Raw genomic sequence first — 14,919 nt, 5'->3', positions numbered from 1 at the left:
TGTTTGGTCTAGCAGGGGACGTCGGCCTGGCCTCCGCGGTTGGCCGGGGGCTGCCTCGACGCAGACAGAGAGAGGCTGCTGCTGCGGCGGCGGCGGCGAAGTGGCTCCGGCGGACTTCGGCAGCTGGCAAAAACTCCAAGCGGGCTGCGGGCGGAGGCTGGCCGGGGCTGCTGGGGAGGCAGGCAGGGCGTGGCTCCTCGGCGCCTGGCGAGCCCCGCCGTCGGAAAGGCGAGGAGGGGCGGAGAGAGGCCGGAGGAGGGGGGGGAGGAGGAGGAGAGACCGGCGGGCGAGCAAAAGGCAGGTGGCGAAGCCAGCAGGATGGAGAGGGGCCGAGGGAGGAGGAGGGACAGCAGCAGCAGCAGCAGCGCGGCGCAAACAGCCTCCGCCGCGAGCCTGCCCAGCCCGGCCGCGCCGCCTTGACAATCTCCAGCTCTCCTAAGCGCAGCGCCGTGGAAACCTGGAACTCTTCTAAACTTGGCGGTAGGCGGAGAAGCAGCCCCGAGCCGGGGACGGACGAGGGGGGGCACTCCGGCTCCTCCCGCCCTCCGCCCCCCTTCCCGGATGGGCTGAAGAAGAAGCTGCTGCCGGCTGGGCGAGGGGGCGAGCGCTCCGCTCTGCGCCCAGAGGGTCCCCCGCGGGCGCGTCCGGGGCGCCGGGAGAGGACGCCGCGCCCTGGAGTGCCGCTGGGCCAAGAGCCCGACGAGGGGGCAGCAGAAGGGGGCTCCCCATGTCCGGGGCCGGCTAGGAAGACCGTCACCTGCCGCACGCCGCCTCGAGCCCCTCCAGCGCCCCGCAGGCGGGCCATGCCGGGCTGATCGCCTTCGGGGCTCGCCCCTCTCCATGCCGTGAGCGCCCCCGCTTTGCGCCTAGCGCCATGGCCGGGGTGCCCGGCGGGGATCGGTCCAACTCCATGCTCTCTCCGCCGACCGTCCCAGGCGGCTGCGAAGCCCAGCCGGTGGAGTTCGTCGCTCTCACCGCCGTGCAGACGGAGAAGAGCGAGGGGGCCGCTCCCGCCGGCAGTCCCAGGCGCTTGGGGCTCCTCGGGACGCCCTTGCCGGCTCCCCCGGGGGGCTCCGGGGCCCGATCCGCGTCGCACAAGCGCTACCGCCGGCTCCAGAACTGTCTTTACAACGTGCTGGAAAGACCCCGAGGCTGGGCGTTCATCTATCACGCGTTCATGTGAGTACTGTGTGCCCCTCCAGACCCCCACCTTAGCCGTGCGCCCCCCAAAGCGACCCGATCCCCCATCTTTGCCAGCCAATAAGCGAGAGGTGTGTCTGGGCGACTAATCAGCACCTCCATTCAAGGTGAGCCACCTGATCCATCCCAAAGGCCCAGCGCTTGGCTCAAAATTTGGAACCCCCCCGCCCCCGGGTAGAGGGGTCTTCCTCGCAGGAGAATTAAGACGCACCGCGGGGTCCTCGCTCGTCTTCCTGCGGTTTGAGGCTTGGGGAAGCGGTGCAATGTTGCAGGCTGGGGGGACCCTGACTTCCGAGAGGTCCGCCGTCTTCCTTGAGACTTCCTTCCGAGTCAACGCGGCTAAGACCGGGCTGTGTGCCTGGCTTTTTCTCCAGGAGTGGAGAAAGACGCAAACATGAACCAAGGCGCGCCAGGTTGCCAAACGAGCAACCTTTCTCGCCCGTGGACCGTTTCGACGCGAAATAAGTAAAGATGCTTTGGGGATGCGGGGTGGGGGGCAGAGGGGGTGTCTTTGAAGCCCAGGAGGGCATTGCCACACACGATGCGCAGCGCAGAGCCCTTTCAAGGCTGGGCCCGATCCGATCCCTTGAGAGCGGGGGCCCCGGGAGTCGCGAAATCCTTGCTTTTAGCCCGTGTGCTTCAGTTGCGCCCCCGGGGAAGAAGAAGACCCCCAACAACAGATCGAAGCTCCGCTCCGCTCCGCTCCGCTTGCCGAAGCGGGTTAGCGGCAGCAACGAGCAGGACGCCTGGGGCAGGAGAAGGCAGCAGGGGCCCCCTTCCTCCTGTCTTGCAGCTCCTCCTCAGGGTCCGCGAAGTGAAGAAGCAAACCCGTCCAGCCAATTCGCTTCTGCCAAGCCCCACAACTTGGATCCAGCCGCGGCGTGGACTTGAAGAGCTCTGAGGTGCCTCCCAGCTCTGTGCATTTCGATCAGTTGGGGATGGGCAAAGTTTGCCCCCCTCTCCTTAAACAAGGCAAGTCAGGGCTGGCTCTCTCTTTCCGAGATCCAGCTTCTCTTCGACTCCCTGGCTCTCGGGAAAGGGTACGGGACAGATCCTGGCTCGCTCTCTCTCTCACTCAGTTCTGCAGTTCCATTATATTCGCCTCCCTGAGATCTTTGTGGCTTGGCGGGTCTGTTTTGTCATCATCCCATCTTCTCCAGGGGCTGATTCACCCGTGCCTTGATTTCTCCACCTTGGGTGACTGGTAGCTCTGTGAGCAGCTGAATACTGATAGCAAAGAAAGTACTGCACTGGAGGCACGAGCAGAGATGATAGAGCCAGGGTTCTCAAACAATAGGGCTTTGGCTATTGTGGATGAGGATGATGGGAGTTGTAGTCCTCGAGGGGACCCAAGTTTAGAAACTCCTGTGGTCCTGTGTTGGGCTTGGAGAGGGGAGACTGGGGTTTGAATCTTCGTGGCAGAGAAGCTCTTGGAGTGATGCAGCATAGTTGCATGTGCTTGGCCTACCTTGCTAGAATGTTGTTCGGGATAGAACGGGGTAGCCCCCACGTATGGTTCTCTAAGCTCCTTGGAAGAAGGGTGGAGTCTACATGTGGAGCATCAAAATTCAAGCCTACAACTGTGGAGGAATTATTGGATATTTAAAATCTATGTTAAATATGGGTGATGGTGCATTCACACATACATGCAAGTTGGTGCTGCAGTTAATTGAAAAAGTGCATCTGTGCAAAAAGGCCTGGAAAGTATCTTGCATGTGTGACTTGCCTGATCGCCTAGCAATGCTGTTCTGTCCTTTGCAACTTGGTGCGGGTTCTGTGTAATGCGGAAGCTTGCATAGCTGTTGGGTCAGGAAGGAGTGCGGTCTTGCCTGTTTTCTGGCTCTTGCGCCTTATCTGTCTGGATCTGAAGTCCTGTCCCAATAATTTTCAGCTGGTGGATGCAGGATAGACAGACAGTCCCTGGCAGCATCTCCAAGTAGTGGTTGGAAAGATCCTTCACTGTCTGAAACCTGGTGAGCTGTTGTCAGATAGTGGAGAGAGTACTCGGATGGATGGATGGATGGATGGGAGAAAGCAACTCCACTTTCCCCTGCCTCCCCCCGCCCCGACCTAGGGTGGAATATAGGAACATAAGAAGCTGCCATATTTATTTTATGTATTGAGCATATTTCTGTTTTCATAAGACCAGCTCTCCTTGTAGATTCAAAATTGAAATTTAAAGGTTGCTTTAAGACGTGCAGTGACCTCCCATCTGCTACTCTCCTGGACCATCCACTGCTGCACCCTGTAGCCAAAATAACTTCATTTGGATTAATTGCCTGTAACTGAGCACAAGGTGCACTTGCAGCCTGGATGGCTAAAGAATGGCAAATGGGTTGGCCTCCTTTGTTTCTTAGGGAGAGGAGAGCTGGTCTTGTAGTAGCAAGCATGACTTGTCCCCTTAGCTAAGCAGGGTCCCTCCTGGTTGCATATGAATGGGAGACTCGATGTGTGAGCACGGTGAGATATTCCCCTTAGGGGATGGAGCCACTCTGGGAAGAGTAGAAGGCTTCAAGTTCCCTCCCTGGCAGCATCTCCAAGACAGGGCTGAGAGAGATTCCTGCCTGCAACCTCAGAGAAGCCGCTGCCAGTCTGTGAAGACAATACTGAGCTAGATAGACCAATGGTCTGACTCAGTATATGGCAGCTTCCTATGTTAGGGGTGGGGATTCTTTTCTCTTGTGGTGACTGCAGATATGAAACCAGACTGGGAAGTGTATAGTTAGGATGTGGGTGGCCTTGAGAAAACCCTGGCCCGTGCGCCATGATCTGTGGCCACCAGCTCTATCAACTCGCCTTCTCAAAGCTCTCTCCCTGCTTTTTCTTCCATCCGCTTAATGAGTTTCCAGATGGTGGATTGGGACCTCACAGTGCATGTTCGGGTATGTGTGTGCGTGACCAAGCCCCTCGCTCACGAGTGGGATCTGAAAGCAGGAGAATGGAGTCTTCTTAAAACATCCCTCTGGTTCTTGGGTGCTTTGCTAAGTAATATTGCACAAAAGCTAAGCCCCCCGCCCTGAGGAGCTTACAGTCAAGGGGTTGATAGTGAGGGTGAGATTAGGGTCGGGAGGAATGAAGGGGAGCAAAGGCAGTTCGGCGGCACCAAAGTCTAACTTTGGGCTGCATTTGTACAGCTCTTGTGATGCAGGCCGGCTGCTCCTTTAATCTGAACTGCCAAGTTAGGTCCACTCACCGCCTAATAGGTTTTCTTTGGCACCAGCCATGGAAAAAGGGCCACAACTCTGAGGTCTTCTCAGCAGATTAGGACCTAGCTGTGCTTCTTGGGGGCTGTAGCCAAGGACAGCCCCCACAGCTCCGATCTCCAAACAACTGGCCCCATTTAACCAGTTCTGCATTCTGGAGCTGAGGTCATTAGAGACGCATTGATTTGGCATTTTAGCCAGAAAGGGAACATGCCGCAAATGCCTCCGCTCCTCCCGAAGGACTATAGACCTTCTTGACACCCAGAGATCCCTGTGGGGGCGTCACATTTTGGGTTATGTGGATGGTGCCGTTCCTGAGGGTCCTGCTCTTCTCACCACCCCCTGCTTAATTTTAGCCAGGATTTGACGGCGGGGCTCTGAGCTCAGGAGTGCCCCCGCCCTCCTGCCCGAGGACTCATTTTCCAGGGCTGCAGCCAGCCTTGGGACACGTGAAGTTGCGATAAAGAGCAGAAGGCGCTCCTGAGCATGTATGGAGTGCAGTCGGGGCTTGTTCTAAAAGGGGCGCCAAAGCAGGCAGCAGAGGTTGCCCTTCTCTCTCCCGCCCCACCCCAGCGCTGCACTGCCTGCAGGCTGGCCATTCGTCAGGTAGAGCTGCACGGTTAACTGCACGGCTCTTCCTGATGAATGACCGGCCTGCAGGCAGCACAGAGGAGAGAGGAGCAACCCGGGCAGCCTCCTTTGGCGACCGCCCCCGGCTTGGATGTGCCGCTACTGGTGGAGTACAGCAGTACTCTGCAACTGTGATTATATCAGAGAGTGTTATCATCAGCGACCACAGCCAGCATCTCTACAACAATGACGATATCAGAGAGTTTGTTTTCTGGGCACCTCTCTTCCCAGAATGTTTGCGGGTGGAGGTTGGTACTGAGCACGACCCCTAAATGCAGGGGCAGGTGATCTTGGCTCTCCAGCTGTTGCTGAACTACAACTCCCACCATCCCCCGCCATTCAGCAGCCGCTGGAGAGCCAAGGTTGCCTGCTCCTGGCTAAAGGGAGCCTCCTTGTACAGAAGCAGGCTACCTCTCCATACTCGGGTGCCGAGGACTAGCCGGGAAAGCCTTTGTGCCGTCCTTGTGAGTCCACAGATGCATATTTGCCGTGTAGTCTTCACCGGCTCTCCACACATCCTAGGCTGGCCAGACACCTTTCAGGAAGACATGAAGTGGTGGGGTGTCCTAGAGGCGAGGTCTGGATTAGGGGATCTGCTCTGTGAAGCTGAGATCCACTGCAGAGAGGGGTTCTTTCTTTCTTTCAGTCGGGCCCAACGGAGTTGGTCACTCTGCTTCTGCCTCCTTCCCTGCATCCTGGCTTCCTTTCCACCGACTTTCCGGCCACTCCCTTCAAAAGTCCTTTTCCTTTGCAGGATGCAACCCCATCTTAAATGCAAAGCTCTTTCTCTGGGTTTTAATCTTGGCGCCCCACTGCATTTCCCCCCCTTTCCATTTCCCAGATCTGCATTGTGTTTGGGGTGTACTAACTACTTTTTCTTCATCACTACATAGAGCGTAAGGGAAAGAGCCTGTGAAATGGAACACTCTCTCTCTGCTTCACTGGTGTGTGACCATCTTGGCATGCCCTGCGCTCGGTACTAAAGTACATGTGCACCTCCCTTTTTAAAGGAGAAGTGATTCTATTCCTGCATTAGTTTCAGCCAGTGAAGTCCTTTCCCCCTCTGTTGTTCTCTGTTCTGTGGTTGGCTTGAGCAGGGATTTAATGGCGGTGGTTCCTAGTAACGCTTCCATATTCCTCTGTGCATTGAGGTCGAGGATGCTGTTTTGGAAAAGGGTGCTTTGGCCCAACCTTTGTGCCTTGGGGGACAACCCTGATTGCATGCTCTGCTTCAGAATCCTCTGTACAAAAATAGTCTGGTCAGGGCTTCTAAGTAAAAACCACAGAAGAGGAAACTTCAATTGTGGATGGAAATGTGGCTTTATTGAAGGCTCCGACAGTGAGTTAACATCAAAGGCTGCTGCGCTTCAGCCATGCCCGTGACGCAGAATGTCCATTCGAACTCAGTTAGGTCAACAAGACGCTGCAGTCCAGCTACATCATTTTGGTTTTTCTCTTTGTCACGTCTGGATTGGCATCCCCCCTCTTTCTGTTTACTTTGTGAGGCTGTTTGGAAACTTGTCTGCTGTATTGTCTCGTGATGCAATACTTTGAAAGGCAAGTAACATGATTTCAGTTACTGCTCAGCTGGTTCCTGTTGGACTGTAGACCTAAAGAATTCCCTTGTGGGTCTCCTCAAGTAAAATTCTCCTGTCCTGAAGAATAGGGCCAAAAGTGTGTCACAAGAATGGCTGTAGCAGAATGATCCCTGTAATCTAGGATTTAGGTGTCTCTCAAACTTGTGCACCCAGAGATACTTCGTGAATTGCAACTTGTTTTTATTTACTACTTTTATTTACTACATTTGGACCCCACTCTTCCTTCCAGGAGCCCAGAGGTGTGTTTCTTTCCACAACAATCCTGTGAGGTAAGTTAGACAGAGAGAGAAGTAACTGGCCCAGAATCACCCAGTGAGTTTCATGGCTGAACGGGGATTTGAACTCCGTTTCTTCCCAGTCCTAGTTCAACACTCTAACCACTACACCACACTGGCTGCTGCTGCTGCTTCTTCTTCTTCTTCTTCTTCTTCTTCTTCTTCTTCTTCTTCTTCTTCTTCTTCTTCTTCTTTATTTTCCTATCATCCCAGGCTACACAGTGTAGACCATTCATCCCAGTGGAAAACCAGGGTAGCTGGCACACTTCTCTTGCCATCCCATTCTACACCGATTTGATTCTTTGGGTTTTTACTTTTTTCCAGCTCGGATTTCCCTGCTCCTAACCAGAATCCTTTTGAATCTCTCTCTCTCCAGTCAGTCCTTGCACACTCTCACCACTTGCAGTCTCAGCGCCTCCAGAAATGTGCTCTAAACCAGAGGCGGGCAGTAGGTAGATTTGCTGCTGGATTCCTGTGTGACTTGTAGATCAGCAAGGGTTTCTGATTCTCATTTATTGAATAATGGCAGCGATTGTCAGGCTAATGCCCTCAGCACACTTCCATGCCCATTTCATAGGCTAACTCTGTATCTCCGCACCTCCATTTCCCTATCTGTAAAATGGGACTTTTAAAAAGTGCCGGTGCAATTTTAAAAGCAAAACCCTTGGCTGGTCTTTGCTAATTGCTCTTAGTGTTTCCTGCCCCTGGCCTCTATCTTGATGTTTTGTCACTTGTGGAAAAGGGGAATATTTCACTGGTCTGCCTCTGACCAGATGTGTGTGCAGCTTTGCCGGCTGGTTTTGGTGTCTTGTAGTTGAATCCTTGACTCGGATGCCTTTGCGGGTTATCCCACTGTATGGCTCATGGGGTGCAGGCTGTATTTGCTGCCGTGCCACCTCCTGAGCCCCCATTTTGCATTGAGCTCTGCTGCTGATGGTACGTGCAGAAGGTCCCAGGTTCACTCCCTGGAAGCATCTCATAGGGACACAGGAAGCTGCCATATACTGAGTCAGACCCTTGGCCCATCTAGCTCAGTATTGTCTACACAGACAGGCAGCAGTTTCTCCAGATCCAGGTAGGGCTGGGAGAGACTCTCTGAAACCTTGGAGAACCTCTGCCAGTCAGAGTAATACTGACCATCCTGGGCTAGGTGGACCAAGGGTCTGAATCTGTAGAAGGTAACTTCCTACGATCCTCCTTCCGAATCGCCATGGGATGCATTGCATTTGGCCATTTGAAAATTCATTGCATTCCGTGGCCCTTTGGAAGGAACCAGAGCTTTTCAGTGGACATTGAATTAATAATAATAATAATAATAATTCATTTTAGTACATTCCCCGGAACGTCTGTTTTGCATGCAGAAGGTTCCAAGTTCCCTCCCTGGCAGCATCTCCAGATAGGACTGGGAGAGACTCCTGCCTGCAATCTTGGAGAAGCCGCTGCCAGTCTGGGTAGACAATACTGAGCAGGATGGACCAAGGGTCTGACTCGGTAGAAGGCACCTGAGGTTCTATTGAAAACCAGAGTAGAGCCTTCAGGCTCAGAGTCTGCTGTCCCCTGCTCTAAACCACCCCCAAATGCCCAGTTTAATGGCTTCGTTTTCTCATGGGGCAGGTATGCCACTCAACCTCACGAGAGCTGGGGCAGTTACAGAAAGGGACCCTTGAAAATGACAACGGTATTGGAGTATCTTCTTTATAGGGAGAACCTAAAGGCTTTGGGGTTGAGTTTAGTTGAGAGGTTCCCAAGCTTCCGTCCCTAGATGTTGTTGGCCTACAATTCCTGTCATCCCTTTGGCCCTTTCACCGGGGATGATGGGAGTTGTAGTCCAGCCACATCTGGGGTAACCAAGATTGTGGGCCCCTGGCTTAGAGAACATGGTGGGGGAACATGGTAGCGGTTTAAAAAACAGAACAACTCCTCTGTAATATAAAGGTATGGTAAAGTGTGTCATCGAGTTGGTGCTGACTCCTGGTTGCCCACAGAGCCCTGTGGTTGTCTTTGATAGAATACAGGAGGGGTTGACCATTGCCTCCTCCCTCACAGTTTGAGATGATGCCTTTCAGCACCTTCCTATATCACTGCTGCCCAATAGAGGTGTTTCCAATAGTCTGGGAAACATACCAGCGGGGCTTGGAACCGGCAACCTCTTGCTCCCTAGGCAAGTTACTTCCCCACTGTGCCATAAAAGGTAAAGTGTGCCCTCAAGTTGATTTTGACTCCTGGCACCCACAGAAGCCTGTGGTTGTCTTTGGTAGAACACAGGAGTATACTAGAAGTCAAATTCACCATCTGAAACTGATGCACAGTAGATTCAAGGCTGTCAAAAGACTGGACTGCTTCATTCCGTTAACTTATGGAATATGGAGAGCCAGCACGATGTAGTGGTTAGAGTGTTGGACTAGAGCCAGGGAGGCCTGAGTTCAAATCCCTGTTCAGCCATGAAACTCACTGGGCGACTCTGTGCAACTCTTTCCGCCTAACCTACCTTACACGGTTGTTGTGAGGATAAACATAACCATGTACACTTCTTGGGGAAGAGCAGGATAGAAATAGAGATGTATATATCAGGCAGTATATAAATATGATTGATAAATACATGTGTAAATAAAACATATCCTAAGGTGTGTGTTCAAAGGTTAGATCCCATTCACGGGAGGATGAGTCTATCCGCTGCAATTAGCTATGCTTAAGAAATGGAGCCTCCATCTACTGAAGCAGTATACCTGTGAATACCACCTACTGAAGTTGAACAATAGAGGGAAGCCATCACTTCCCTGCCCTGTTTGCGAGCTTCTAGAGGCTTCTGGCTGACTGCTGTTGTGGAAACAGAATTGTTTGCATGATGGGCTGTTGGTCTGATCCTAAGAAGAGGCTCCTATTTAAAGCAAACAATCTCCTCCCATCTCTTTGTTGATCTCATTTCTCTGATTTTTGGTTTTATACATTGCATTGGGTATATTATTGTAGAAATATGGCTCAAAACTTCTGAACATCCAAGATTGCCTCTCTCTTTCTTTTTGATTGATTATTTATATTTTAAGCTACTTTTCGCATCTCCTAAGCTTTCATTTTCACCAGTTAATGCTTTATGAAGATTAGTTCCCACAACTATGGAGCTGCCGGTTTCTTTGTAGCTTCTCAATGCTGCCTTTTGTGTGAATCTCTCCTTTTATCTTTGTTGTTTTAAAAGGTATGTTGTATTTGCAGATTTCAGATGTAACCCATTAGTCCTGGGAAAGAGATCCCGCCTTTCCATTTTTGGATGGAAGAGGATGGGCTTCCTGCTTAGAATGTGAAAAAGTTGTTTGACTGTTCAAACAAGAGGATTTGACAGGCTCTTAGCCTGAGACCAAGAGCCAAAACCATAGCTGCTCCTGGGTCTCTTCACAAAGACTCTTCACAAAGAGTCTCTTTCCTCTGCATAAAAGTTCCTCTTGGCATTATGAACTGTAAAAAATAAGCACTAAGGATCAACTAAGGAAGCAATTGGTGAAAAGTCTACTTAGAACTTGAGCTAATGCTGTTTATGTTAATGCAAGCGATGGGCTTTAGAGAGCGGCTCCTTAGTTTAATTTACATCGGAGGAAACAAGAGGTTTAACTCTTAATCTCTTTCACACTGCAAGACGAGGCAGGCTTGACGAGAGATTTAATTTGATTCTGTAGGCATTCCGTCTGATTTTTTGCATGTTTCCTGGGCTCTGTATTCAGAGGGGTTTACTGGGGAGTAAATATATGTCATCTTGAAGCTTGACAGTGCAATTCTCTGTGTGTTTACTCAGAAGTGGAGCCCATTGTACCTAGTGGGGCTTACGCCTTAGTAAATGTGTGTTAGGATTGCAGCCTTAAAGCACAGTCCAAAGACAGTCAAGATCTTTTCTAAAAAAATGGGGAGGAGTTTGATTTCAAGGTAGTTTGGGAAGCAAATGGAAATATATTATTGTGGTGATTCCCCCTTTGCTTTCACATTTATAATAAACATTCAAGCTAATAAAAGGCTGAGCGGGAGCTACTGTTCTCCTGTTCATCTATCAGGAGAGTGGAAGAACACTGGACAAAATTTAAATTGCATTTTAGAGAGGGATCTATGGAAGTGGCTGCTGAGTTATAGGTGATTTGTGGAACTACTTGAGACTGGATATAGGTCTCTGTACCCAGTATATAGTATGCTGGGTGTAGCCTAACCTTCCTCAAAGGGTTTTTGTGAGGGTAAACATAACCATGTACACTGCTCTGGGGTCCTTGGAGGATGAGCGGGATAGAAATAATAATAATAATAATAATAATAAATAATAAAATAATAAAATAAAAAATATTTTGCAATGTTCTCCAAGGACTGCAAGTCACTGGGGGCATGGCATTCGACAGCATTCTCCCTGTTGACAGCAGTAAGAAGGCTGGGGCTTGCTTTCCTCTTAAAATTTAAATGAAAATCCGACTTCTGGTTTGGTAACATCATGAGTCCAGATTCAACTTGCTCTCGGTTCTGGATCATCTCTCTCTCTCTCTCTCTCTCTCTCTCTCTCTCTCTCGGTCCATGCTGTCCTATAGTACCCTGTAAAAAATGAAATACAGTATCTTGAGAAAATTTTAAGTTCCTTATCTATGCAATGTGCTGGGGAAGGGGAAGAGAGAGATATTGAGAGTGCGTATTTGTATTCTGCAAAACTACTGTGTGTGTGTGTGTGTGTGTTTGTGTTGAATGTTGCAAATCACCTTGTGCTTTTTGAAAAGGCAAGATATAAATAATGTAAATAAACAATCAATTGAAACAACGCCTTAGCTAAGGCTCCAGTGTTTGGGGAGAGTTGTAGTCCCCCTGTTTGGCTTTTCCTTGTGGTCTTCAGGCTGCAAATATTTCTTCAGAATGGAGGCTTTTGCGTACGTTGTGTTGGTTTGCCTTTGCAAATAGAAGGGCTCTGTACACTAAAATACTCTATGCTTTGGTTGCTGTTTTGAGTTTCCTAGACGTCAAGGCTGGATTTTGGACACAGGTTGTGCACACCTGAAAACCCATCTAACGCCTGAAAACCCATCTTTTTGCCCAAGCTTTCTCAGCTCCCTAATATTTTTGGCTTTTAATTTCTGGTGATTTTTAAATTGTTAAACTGTTTCTAAGTTTTTGTATATGTGTTAATCTGGTTTTATGTTATTGTAAACCGCCCAGAGACGAAATTTTGGGGCCGTATACAAATTTGATAGATAGATAGATAGATAGATAGATAATCTTGGTGTGGGAGAGGTATGCGCTCTGAGTTGAGGAACTGCTGGTTCTGCTCCCTCCCACCATTGTCATGAACTCAGTATATGGCCTTCCGTAGCAGAGGGGTGGTGGGGGATGATAAATGGACTTCTAGGTGTCGTGCCCAGTAGCACTTCTTGATCTAGAAATTCCTATATAAAAATCAGGAAATAGTTGCCTAAAACCACCTCAGTTTAATTCTCTGGAAGGGTTGAAATAGTCCAGATTGCGCGCGCGCACACACACACACACACACACACACGCCCCAAACTGTGGTTTCATCTTTGGTTCAGGGGCAAGGAAGTTGGATGTTTCTGTCTAAGATTTTTCTTTGAAACTCCTTGGCCAGTTCCAATCCTTCAAGTCCCAGCTTTCTTGCTTGACGGCTGTTTCTCTCCACTCCTGAAGACTCTGGATTGGTAACCACATCTGTCAAAATAAAAATGTAATTGTGTGTATAAAACCCATATATAAAAACTACAGAGCGTCTATTCGCACCGCACATAATTCACCTATGGGATTCTCTGTGGTGATGGCCACGAGTTTGGATGGCTTTAAAAGGGGCTTAGACAAATTCTTGGAGGACAGGGCTATCAATGGCTATTAGTCTGGTGGCTATAGGCCACCTCCAGTGAATCCCAGTTGCAGGGGAGCAACAGCAGGAGAGACGGCATGCCCTCACCTCTTGCCTGTGGACTTCTCGGAGGCATCTGGTGGGCCACTGTGGGAAACAAGATGCTGGACTAGATAGGCCTTGGGCCTGATCCAGCATGGCTGTTCTGCATATTCTTATTTTCTTTACATAGGAAGCTGCTATATACCAAGTCAAACTATTGGTCCAGCTTGCTCAGTCTTGTCTACACAGACTGGCATTGGATTCTCCAAGGTTGCAGGCAGGAATCTCTCTCAGCCCTTTCTTGGAGAAGATGCTCTTCCCAGAGCGGCCCCATTCCCTAAAGGGAATATCTGACAGTGCTCACACATGTAGTCTCCCATTCAAATGCAAACCAGGGTGGATCCTGCTTAGCAAAGGGGACAAGTCCTGCTTGCTACCACCAGGCCAGCTCTCCTCCCAGAAGGTCCCAGGTTCAATCCCTGCCACCTGCAAGTAGGGCTGGGAAAGACCCCTTTTTAGGGAAGGACTGCACCTCAGTGGTAGAGTATCTGCTTTGCGTACAATCCTTGGCAGCATCCCCAGGTCAGGCTGGGAGAGACTCTTGCCTGAAACCACGGAGAGCTGCAGCTGCCAGTCAAGGCAGACAATGCTGAGTTTGATGGACCAAGGTTTGGACTCTGTATAAGGCAGCTTCCTGTAAATCCCAGAATCCTTGGTTCGTTTTTATGCCCGACTTCTTGTATGAATATATGGTGGCAAATCGTGTAAGTTGGGAGGACCCTGGCTAGCGATAAACTTGTTGGGTAGCCTTGGCTATCTGCCATCAACCACGCCTCACATCTAAGTCTTTATAAGCTTGAGCTACCTTGCAGGGTTGTTGTAGATTTTATATTAAAAAATCTGATTTTTAAAAAATCTGCTGTATAAATGCTGCTTATTATTTAAACCAGGAGATGTTGGGCTACTCCCTTGCTGCCCTCTCACCCCCCCCCCCACTTCCCCACCCCACCAAACAAGGCATGCCTCATACAATGTTCATCTGAATTTGTTAATGAAATTAACAAACTTGCGTTCTTGGCAAGAGCCGAAGGAAGACAGCACCATTCATCAAGCTGGGCCTTCGGAAGGGAGACGGCCGGGTGAGTGTGCGCGCCAGGGAGCTCCGGAATGAAGAGTGATTGGGTTAGTGGCGAGCAGCCTGGGCCTCTAATTGTGTTGTAAAGCACACAAAAGCACTGATGAGCTGCGAGTCAATAGCGCTGGGTGGCAGGGTTTCTTGGGTTCAGCAGGAAGGGTAATTACGCCCCGCAAAAGAGGGGCCATCAGGCCGGCGAACTTCAGGACGCTCCTGTGTGGGGTGCTAGAGAGATCACGTTAATTTGTGAGGGGTTTGGGGGTTTTTTTGGGGGGGGCTGGAGTGCTGTGCAAAATCTGAACAGATTTGCCCACTTTTCCACCTAATTAGAGAGCTCATCTTCTTTGCGCATCAGGGTTGCGGCAGCGTTGAGAGAAAATCAGGAAGGCTATAAATCAAAGTGCAGGTGTGCTGATTCCCCTTCTGTGTTTGGTTTTCTCCTCTCCGCCCCGGCCCCCGATGCCTCTCCTAACTGGGTTATTTTAGCCAGGATAAGTAGATTGAGTAGGAGCTACAAATATGCAAATGGAAATATGGCGCACTGATTGCTACTGATCTCTTCCCATTATGCCCGCTCAGAATTCCACGTGTGGTTGGGTGTCGGGTGGTGTATTCGGTTTCTGAAAGACTTTGTTTCTACTTTAACTCTTCTCATGGTACTAATGCTCATTGTGAGTGGTACATCTGGCCTTATTCTTTCCCTGTCTGTCCCTACAGCAGATGGAGCCATTGTGATTTCTTCCCCATATTGGCGGTTTTCAGCCCTGGGACAGTATATTTTTCCAGCCAGATGTTTTATAGAGGGATGTGCAGGGGGGAAACCCAGAAAACCTTGGGGTGGGGGGCAGGTTTCTTCTGTGTGTGTTTTTCTGAAGGATGGATTTGTCCCCACCACCACCTGAAAAATTGGATTATAAAATATTTTCTTTTGGAGTCACGAATAAAATATTGAAGAAAAGGTGTTCGGATATATTCATATAAGGAAAGGTGTTCTGTCCTTTGCTCTTCCAGGATTCTG

General features: G+C 50.1%; 1 protein-coding gene across 3 annotated transcripts in view; it reads left to right on the top strand.

The window, feature by feature from the left end:
- The first annotated feature begins 339 nt into the window (after positions 1-339).
- KCNQ4 (potassium voltage-gated channel subfamily Q member 4) overlaps positions 340-14,919 on the top strand; it is a 111,343-nt gene continuing 96,763 nt past the window's right edge. For all 3 annotated transcript variants that reach the window (XM_053268855.1, XM_053268854.1, XM_053268853.1), the window contains exon 1: positions 340-1,179. In XM_053268855.1, the coding sequence (XP_053124830.1) occupies positions 875-1,179 (305 nt within the window). In that variant the 5' untranslated portion in view covers positions 340-874. The remainder of the gene's footprint in view (positions 1,180-14,919) is intronic.

The sequence above is a fragment of the Hemicordylus capensis genome, chromosome 7, assembly GCF_027244095.1.
Source record: "Hemicordylus capensis ecotype Gifberg chromosome 7, rHemCap1.1.pri, whole genome shotgun sequence".
Lineage (NCBI taxonomy): Eukaryota > Metazoa > Chordata > Lepidosauria > Squamata > Cordylidae > Hemicordylus > Hemicordylus capensis.
Note: the sequence above shows the minus strand (reverse complement) of the source record. Positions and strands in the feature narration are given on the sequence as shown.